A 9755-nucleotide genomic window follows, 5' to 3' on the forward strand; every position below is an offset into this window, starting at 1 on the left:
CATTAACGAAATTAACCAGAAAAATCGCTCCACCAACTAAGAACGGCCATGCACCACCACCCATCTTCTGGAATGCAAAGTAACTGACCTTGTATAACAATCCATCACGGAGTTCAAACTCGCCTTTCAAACCACGCTTTACACCTTCTAACACCTTCTTGAAGTCTTTGCTAGATGCGTATGACTCTGCATACTCTTGAGGAACAATCGGCTGAATTCTCATAGACACCATTAATGCTCGAATTGGTGGACGAGACAACATATCTTCCAACTTGTTTGTTACTCCCTTCTTGTACTTAATGAGAATGTTGAAACTCATCAAGTAATACATCCACTTCATGTGTCAGGCTTGTTGTAGTTTCGTCTGTGCGTGTAGATACTCCAATGGTTTATGATCTGAATGTACCATTACTTCTTTGCCTAAGAGATACACTCGCCAGTGCTTGATACATTGATATAAAGCATAAAATTCTTTATCATAATATGTGTAGTTCTTAATAGCACCTGAGACCAATTCTGAATGGTATTCCACTGGTTTACCATCATGTAACAACACTCCTCCCAATACATAGTTAGAAGCGTCAGTCTCAACTTCAAAAGTACGTTGTAAGTTAGGGAATGCCAACACTGGTGCTTCTGAAATTTTCCTTTTTAGTAACTGAAAAGCGTCTTCATGGGTTTGCGGTCATTCAAACTTTGGCTTAGCTCCCGTCAAACCATGTAATGGTCCTGCAATATTCGAAAAATGTCGGATAAACTTACGCAAGTATGTGCAAGCCCTTAAGAAACTCCTGATTTCAGTTACAGTACTAGGTCTAGGCCACTTAGTGATCACTTCAACCCCTTGGATCAATCTTCCATTGTCCTCTACCAACAATGAATCCAAGGTACACCAACTCCTCCTTTCCAAACTCACACTTCTTTACGTTCCACTTCAGTTGACCTTCATGTAACACTTTAAACACCTTCTCAACGTGAACGAGATGCTCTTCCCAAGTTCTGTTGTATATAAGGATATCATCCAAATAAACAATCACAAAATCTTGTATAAAAGGTCGTAACAAATCGTTCATCAAACGCATAAACGTCGCTGGAGCATTACACAAACCAAAAGGCATCACCAACCATTCGAACAATCCTTGTTTGGTTTTGAAAGCAGTATTCCATGTATCATCTTCTCAGATTCTCACTTGATGGTATCCGAATTTGAAATCTAACTTTGTAAAGACTCGAGCTTTTTCTAACTGATCCATCATGTCTTCTATCCTAGGTAGAGGGTAACGATTCTTGATAGTGATCTTGTTCAATGCTCTATAATCAATACACATACGCCAGCCTCCATCTTTCTTTGGTACCAACAATACCGCTGATCCACAAGGTGAAGCACTTGGCACTATCATTCCTAATTCTAGGAGTTCATGGACTTGTTTCTTGATCTCATCAGATTCCTCTATGAATGTGCGATAAAGACCTACATTAGGAAGAGAACTCTCTTCGGTCAACATAATTTCATGCTCCACACTCCTCTTTCGCGGTAATCCCGTGACATCTGAAAACAAATCCTTATACTTCAACTTCAACCTTTCTGGGTCGCCTTCTTCTTGTGCAGCCAAGGCTTCCAAACAAACTTTAGTCGACTTCTCCTCATGAGAACGGATCACAAGGAGAATGAACTTTGTGCTAGCATTCACTAACCGCTTAGCCTGAGTGGCTGTGATCAAGCTTGCTCCCTCAAGAGTAGAATATATATCCCGAATCACAAAAATTTCCCCATCTTTGGTAAAGGTATACTTTTGTTCCCTCCTGTGTAGAGTTGCATCTATATCCCGTAGGTAAGGACTACCTAGTACTACCTGGCAGACATCCAAAAGAACTACATCGCATGTAACTTCGTTAATATATGACTCATCTAGAGCGAATTTGAACGTGCAGTGCTGTGGAACTTGTAACCCCCCCTTCCTTTTGAAGCCATCCTAAAGGGTATGGTTTTGGATGTTTGATAGTCTTTAATCCTAACTTATGCACCAAAGAATTTCAAAATAAATTCTCCTGACTTCTCGGGTCAATAACAACATCAGCTAGTGATGTTTTGACTTGCATCTTCACTGTGAAGAGTCGCTCCCTAAGATCATCTTTTGAAGGTCTTTCTTTTTCCCCTGTCATAAGAGAAAGCTTTGAATTGGGATCCGTTAGTCCGTGGACTTCCCTTGGAGTTTGAGTGACTAGTGTTGCCTTCTTGGCTTCTTTCCTCTACAACCCTTTAGGCTTTAAATGAGGGTTCTTAACCCTATACTTGTCGATAACGTGACATGTTTGCTTGCAATGGGTGCAATTCAAACATTCCTTGTCACTAGACTTTCCTTCTTCTTTCCTCCTTTCACCTCCTTTCACAGTGGTAGCTTCAGATTTCACCTTAGTATTTCTCTTTGGGTTAGATTTCTTAAGCCTTCCTTCAATGACATCAACTTTTATACTTGCTTCGGAGATAGTATCCACCGAAAACATCTTCAATTCCTTCTGTATATACTCATGGAACCCGGAAATATATTTCATATAGATAACATAATCTCCCAAGTCTAAATCCAAAATCAGAAATTTCGAAGTATATTCTTGCACGGTTTGGTTGTAAGTCTGCTTCAAGTTGTGCCACTTGAACCATCTCTCCTCAAGGTAGCCAACCGGATAAAACTGTTTCCTTACAACTGCCTTGAATCTTTTCTATGACAATACTCCCCTACCTAGGTTTTGTCTTTGATAAGCTTTCCACCAGGTTAGAGCATGCTTTTGTAGCTTCAATGCCGCGAAAGCAATCTTTTCCTTTGAACCATATTCAAAGAAAGAAAAATACGTCTCTAGACGTTCAATCCAATCATCCAATTTTTCTATATCGACACTCCATCGTAAAGTGGAATATCAACACGAAAATCAATTTTCAGATTCTTACCATGAGGTTTAGTAGATGTAGGACTTTTAAGAAACTCACTTTTCTTCTTTTCTTCATCTTCATCCTCATCATCTTCTTCTTCTTCTTCTTCTTCTTCTTCCGAATCATCTTTTTCTGAAGCTTCAGGCGAAGGTGTAATCTTTTTCTTCGTCTTCGGCTTGGGTGTATGAGAACGAATACAATCACCCAGCTCCTGAAGGGTAACTTGAATTGACTTCATGTCTATTTGCAGCTTAGCCACCTTTTCTTCCATAGTTTGTGGTTCGCCTTCCTTAGGATAATCATCTGACTTTGTCATCCTTGATCCCCTTGTTTTGTTAACGTCTTCTAGCTTCTCGAGTACCTCACCAAGCTTTATGTAGATAGATCTAGTGAAAACCATAAACCACAGGGATTTACCCTAAAAACTAACCTTGCTCGTGATGCCAACTTGATACGTATTGATATCTATACCTTGGTAGATATTACTATAAAGGCGGAATTCAGAATAATAATAGACGAGAAACTTAGAAAACAGAACACAAGTAGTAATTCGAAGAAAATATATTCTCTAGATTATGAACAAGAAAACGATTACAATTCTCTCTTTGTTACGCTCACAATCTTCTCTAAATAGTGAATTAACCTTAAACTGTTTGCTAAGCTTGCACAAGTATTGTTCCAAGAGTTCTCTAGGTTTTCTCTGCCTAGTATCTGTTTAGATATTAGCCAAAGCCCTCTATTTATCGCTCCCATCGTACTCAGTTGACCAAGGACTTCTATTAGGAATCTATTACCTAAACTAAGAGTATTGCCTAAAACAAAAACTCTTCCTAACTAAGAATTCTGCCTAAACAAGGATTCCTGCCTAGAATAGGATTCTTCACTCAACTTAGCTTGAGCTTAACTAAGTTCTCTAAAGGGGTACGGATACACATGTACCACTACTAGTCACATAACTATCGACCCCAATATCAAGAAGGCTTAGACCATTGAACATCCTACAAAATCAGTGTCAAAAGAACTCCACACTTCCCTTAAAACAAGACAATTTGATAACGCAAGGCAGAACTCTAAAAGTGGATAGATTTTGGTGGTACAAATACATACCAACTGTTCATGGTTATTAGAGGCGTAAAACATGCCGTCCAAGCACAACTCATCCCATGAAACCACGTGCTTAGCGTGTTGTGTGTCGTGCTGGAGATTAAGACGTATCGTGTTATGCTAGAAGGCGTGATGTGGTGTGCCATAAAAATAAACTTGTTGTGCTGTGCCGAACACATTTATTTTATGTTTTCCAATATAAATATTTTCCAAATATTTAGATATTATATGTATTGTTATGAAAAAAAAGTCAACATAACAATAATAAAATGCTAATAATTGGCTATAATAAAGGCTCCTTTGTGAAATATACACAAAACGTGATGTATTGTGTCATGTTGTGTAGTATATTATACTGACGTGCTTTCTGAATGTGTTGTGATGTGTCGTGCTATGCTGGGCTACTGTGCCAATTAGTCTAGCCCAACCCAGTCCATGAAACCAACATGCCATACCGTGCTGGGCTAAATCACGTGTTGGACTGAGCTGTGCTCAAATTTTAACGTGTATGGGGGCAAAAAGCAAGAACGGTTTTTTGGGGACCAGCCTTTTTTTGGGGGGACCATTGTTTTATTTTGGGTAAGACATTAGAAGTAAATCTAGGTCACCCCTTATCTCAATATTTATATTAATACCAAAATTATTCTCCTGATTATTTTTGTATAATGATTAGTTAATGTGATTAATCATTAATTAAGGTTAAATTAATAGATGATTGTATTTAAAAGAAATAGAATTATTGAGTGACCAAAGTAATAGAAGAAGAAGAAGATGATGGAGAAAAAAATTATTTGGAGATGGGTAAATATGGAGAAGAAACATTCTCTCGGTACTGAAATATGCTTGTAACTTAGTGAATGTTGTTATAAATGGCCTAAAATATCGTCAAAATCAAAATTGTAACAAAAAATTTCAACCAACTCAACAAAATTCGGTTATATTATATGAAGAACATGTAACCGAATTTTCTGCAAATGTAGTTTGGTTAATAAATCCAAAATCACAGGCAACCGAACCAAAGCTTTAATGGAGTTTTTGTTTCTGCAAATGTAGTTCGGTTGGGACATTTTTTGCGACGTAACCGAACCCAAAGTTCGGTTGAGACATTTTTTTGCGACGTAACCGAACTTTTTTGCGACGTATCCGAACTCAAAGTTCGGTTGGGACATTTTTTGCGACGAAACCGAACTTTTTTTCGCGACACAATTGATTTTTTGCGACGTAACCGAACTTTTTTGTGACGTAACCGAACTCGAAGTTCGGTTGGGACATTTTTGCGACGAAACCGAACTTTTCTCTGGAAAAAGAAAAACCTCCATTAAAATTGAGTTCGGTTAGTTCGACAAAGTTTTTCGCATAATTCCTAACCGAACTTCTCTCTACAACTTCCATTTTCAACTCATTTTGGTGATTACTTCTCATTTTTTTCAACCAAAAACGATATATAATATATATAGAGAGAGAGAGGCGGTGGTGGTTGTTGGTAGTAGTAGTCGGAGATGGTAGGTGATGGTCGGTAGTGGTGGCGGCGGCGATGGGAGGAGGTGGTGGTTATTTATGTATATATATATGATTATTAGGTGCGTTTTAAATTAAGTTGGGTTAAGGATATGTTAGTCATTTCGATATTTTAGGACACCCCTTATAACTATAGGGGAAGTGACCTAATAAGACCATGGTCCCAAAAAAAAAAATCATGGTCCCCAAAAAACCGTTCAAAAGCGAACCCTATTATGATAGCCCACCAACCTGGTATTCTCCAAGACTCGTTTCTAACCCACTTGGAAAACGAGCCCTTCATCATCCCATTTTTGAAAGCATCGATCTTGTATAAGTTATGAAGATTTCATCCGGTACTAGATCCAAACTCAAGCAAATAGAATCAATATCTCTGTTCTTAGATCTGCCCGAAGAGGTTCATGATGAGATCTTTCTGAAGTTGCCCGCAAAATCCATCCTGGTATCCAGGTGTGTATGTAAGCTTTTCTATAATCTACTTTCTAAACCTAATTTTATCAAAAACCATCTTAATCTCACTGTTCAAACTAAAATTAACAACCCCAAACTTTTGTTTAGTCATTACTCGCGAGGTAAGCACCCTACGATTTACTCAATTCCCATAGATTATGCTTCAATTTCATCATCATCATCAGTGACATCCTCTTTATTATGTGAATGTGATGGAGCTGTTCTGATAAATTACCCATTTGAATCCAAGGAAATGAATTATCTTGAATTTCTGGGTTCACTTAATGGTCTGATTTGCTCTAGGATTTCTAAAACTGATAGAGTTGCTTATGAAAAGGGATATTTTCTGGAGACGGATTATTTTAGTATTTTGAACCCATTAACAAGAGAATTTAAGGAATTTACAAAGCCTGAGTATAGTTACGATGCTGTCTATGGATTTGGATATGATAGTAACATTGATGATTATAAGCTGGTAGTGATATCGGATTATGTAAAAACTCATTGCTTCAAAGTCGATGTTTATACGGTGAAATTGGATTCATGGAGTAGTATTCAGGGCACAAGGAATTACTCGTTTGGTAACGGTGGTAAAGAATCTCATGGTGTGTTTTTCAATGGTTGTCTTCATTGGTTGGGAAGTATTGCCACCGGAGAAACCTCGTCGGAAGTTATTGTCTCTTTTGATGTTAGCAGTGAGTCAATGGTGGATATGCCGGTACCTGAAAATATTATGCCACCCAGAGATTATCGGGGGGAAATGTATGCAAATGTGGGAGTGTGGGGAGACTGCATTGGTATAACTTTTATTTGGAGAATTGAGAGAATCGATGTGTGGGTAATGCAGGAGTATGGAGTAAAAGAATCTTGGATCAAAAAATATACCACAACCACAACTCGACTACCAAGGCCCTTATATCCATATTGGAAGCCGCTATGGTGTTTTGATAATGGGGAAATTCTAGTAGATAATTCTCCCAAACATTTATTTTTATGTGATCCAGCAAAGGGAAGAGTAAAATCAGTCGTTGTCCGCGATATTACCAAGGCCAATAACCGAGAAAGTTATGTGGAGAGCATAGTCTCACTTAACTCTGGTACTTATCTGGAGAAACGGGTTACACAGGGGATTGAGTGATAACTTCAGGTAAAATTTAAAATATCACATGTTATGCTTTCTTTTTATTTTTTCAGTTTATAGTTGTTATATTTTTTGGGTCTGCAACTACAATGCTACTGTAGCTAATAGTAATAAGGAAAACTATGTCAAATAGAAATGGGTTAGTAGGTTATTTATCTTACATACCTTTTCATTCTCCGCTTTCTTTATGTGATTTGATTTTGAATAACTTGAGTGCATATATTGTGGAACATTGTGGTGAAATACTTTACTTGTTCTGGACATCTCAATGACATCATCTGTTACTGTAGTGGTTCCTTAGATATTAAGCTCTAGAAGCAAAAGATCACCTAGAAGGGCACCTTAGATATCATCAACATGTACAGACGCATTAAAAAGTATAAGATTAAAAGCTTCATTGTAAAAGAGGATTGAAAGGTGCACCCTGTAACCAGAGGCATATTCATTATACTGCCGTTATTGGTACCCTTAGGTGGGATATCCAGTGGGTGCATAACTTTGACTTGTGTGAGTTTCCAACACTGTTGAATGGGAGACATTGCCATCACTTGAGAGCGTATCACTCCTACCCTTTTGTCCATTTCAATAGTGGTTTGTGTTTACAATCCTCCTAATTTGTGGCCTGCCTTTTAAGGCTTAGAAATCGTGTTCTGGTTTATGTAACATTTCTTCTTTAAGACAAGGAAGGTAAAGAAAATAGAGATGTTGTACATTTGCTGATCGAACACCTAATGGTGAAGCTTATATGGTTGTGTAAAACTAGTTTAGTCCAAAGTAGTACTATATGACTTAGAAGAACATGCCAAGTTTTGCATTAGCTTCCTTGTAATGTGATTATATCTATATTTTTAAGGCTCCAAGGTTGCTCATTGTCTGGTTTTGTTTTCGATTTTTATGGATTTTTTATTGTGCCAGAAATATTTATTGGTTTTTCTTGTTTGCTCCCCTTTGAAACCATGTGTGTTTAGCGAATTTCTTGCTTTAAGATTTACAGGTTCAAAATAAAATAAAATGAAATGGGCATATCCACGCTTGCTGTTGCATTATGTTGTCAATGTGATTATTATAGCAAGTTGGAAACTATGTATGTATAATTGTCGTATATTTACCGTACCTGCATATGAGTAATGTATGAACCTACAAAATCTAAGAACAGTTGAGCCAGTTATAAGGTCAGTGTTACAATTAGTTAGAATCTCTATGTACTCAGTTTAGTCGTTGGTATGATGCAATAGACGAAGCTATTCTATAAGATGGAATTATACCTTCATGAGATGTATCATTTACAATTGTCACTGGGTTTGTTCCCTTTTTTCTTATTTCCATATTGTTTTCTTATTTCAGATGAACAACCTGATAGCCTTGTCTGAGAAGACTCTACGATCTCGTTGTTTATAAAAGTGAATCCCTGTAACTTTAGACTGACCTTTATGGAAGAGTCTTGTTAGAGAAATGATCCATGAAAGTTTCTGCGAATGAAGAAGTTTACAGTATTATTGGAGTTTCAAAATGCTAATGAGTGAAAGCTACAAAATTGCCTGATCAGCTGATAGTGGTAAGTGAAACTAGAAAATTTGAACTCAATCGTTTAGCAAGCAATTACTGCCAATATACTTTCCTATTATATCTATTAAACTAGTTCGAAATCGTTTTTATTGTGTTATGTGACCTGGTCTATTTGCTTTGAGTCTGGAGCTAGTGTTGACACTAATATTCCTGATGGTGAAACTTTAATAGGTATTTCTAAGTGATCAAATGATGCTGTTTTCTTTTGGTTGTTCAGAATCCAATAGACATCATAGCCATTAAACAGCTAGTTGAAATTCAAATCTGTTATAACGAATAAATCGAACCCACGACATTCCAAGTCATTAAGTCTCAGAAGATAACTGTGTTTTCTTTACTGCATTTACTTTACAAATGTCATCTTTATTAGGGACTGTAATTAGGTGTTTCTTTGTATATTTGGGCAGTGTGTGCGGTGGTATCTGATTGATTCAACTGATACTGTTGGAATTTTTTTTTAACCCCTTATAGTGCTTGGTATACATTTTTCTTAGGGCAACACTATTAAAATAGATTATTTTGAAAACTCGATACATTTTATTGTTTTATTTTTCTCTTAAGAACATGTACAACGCATTCAGTATATCAATATCTGTTATTTCAGTATAAATTTTGAGTTTGTATGTTGGTTCTTTCAGGGATTGTACATAAGTCTGGATTGTGCAAATGATACTGCAGTTGGTTCAGGTTCATTTTAGGCACCTCTGCCATGGTGGAGGGCTGAAAGTTGTTGGGCCTTAAAATCAGAGTACAATCAGTAGTAGTACATGAAGTTAATTTCTGTACTGTACCTGCTACCTAATGAGTTGTGCCATTAAGTTGTATCTGTAATGACTTATTGGCACAACTTCCAATTGGGAAATTCTGTCTTAAATTTTTGGCATGGACCAAAATCTACTACTATTTTTTCTTCTTTTTTATGGTTCAAAAGAAATTTCTCATTTAATAATCGGAACAATTCAAATGAAATGTTCCAAAGCAAAGCAGTTCATTCATTGTACGGAAAGCAACAAAATCTTAATGAAGGAGTCTTGGTTAGTTTGATTTTCA

At 37.0% G+C, this 9755-nt stretch overlaps 1 protein-coding gene across 1 annotated transcript; it reads left to right on the forward strand.

The window, feature by feature from the left end:
- The first annotated feature begins 5793 nt into the window (after positions 1–5793).
- LOC113320516 (F-box/kelch-repeat protein At3g23880-like) lies at positions 5794–9755 on the forward strand. The gene is made up of 3 exons (XM_026568422.1): positions 5794–7145; positions 8484–8694; positions 9344–9755. The coding sequence occupies exon 1, from the start codon at positions 5868–5870 to the stop codon at positions 7134–7136; it is 1269 nt and encodes a 422-aa protein (XP_026424207.1). The 5' UTR covers positions 5794–5867; the 3' UTR covers positions 7137–7145; positions 8484–8694; positions 9344–9755.

This window comes from Papaver somniferum, chromosome 11 (assembly GCF_003573695.1).
Source record: "Papaver somniferum cultivar HN1 chromosome 11, ASM357369v1, whole genome shotgun sequence".
NCBI lineage: Eukaryota > Viridiplantae > Streptophyta > Magnoliopsida > Ranunculales > Papaveraceae > Papaver > Papaver somniferum.

Bases quoted from the DNA above. Each gene is read 5' to 3' on its own strand.
- LOC113320516 (XM_026568422.1), top strand. From the start codon at position 5,868: ATGAAGATTTCATCCGGTACTAGATCCAAACTCAAGCAAATAGAATCA.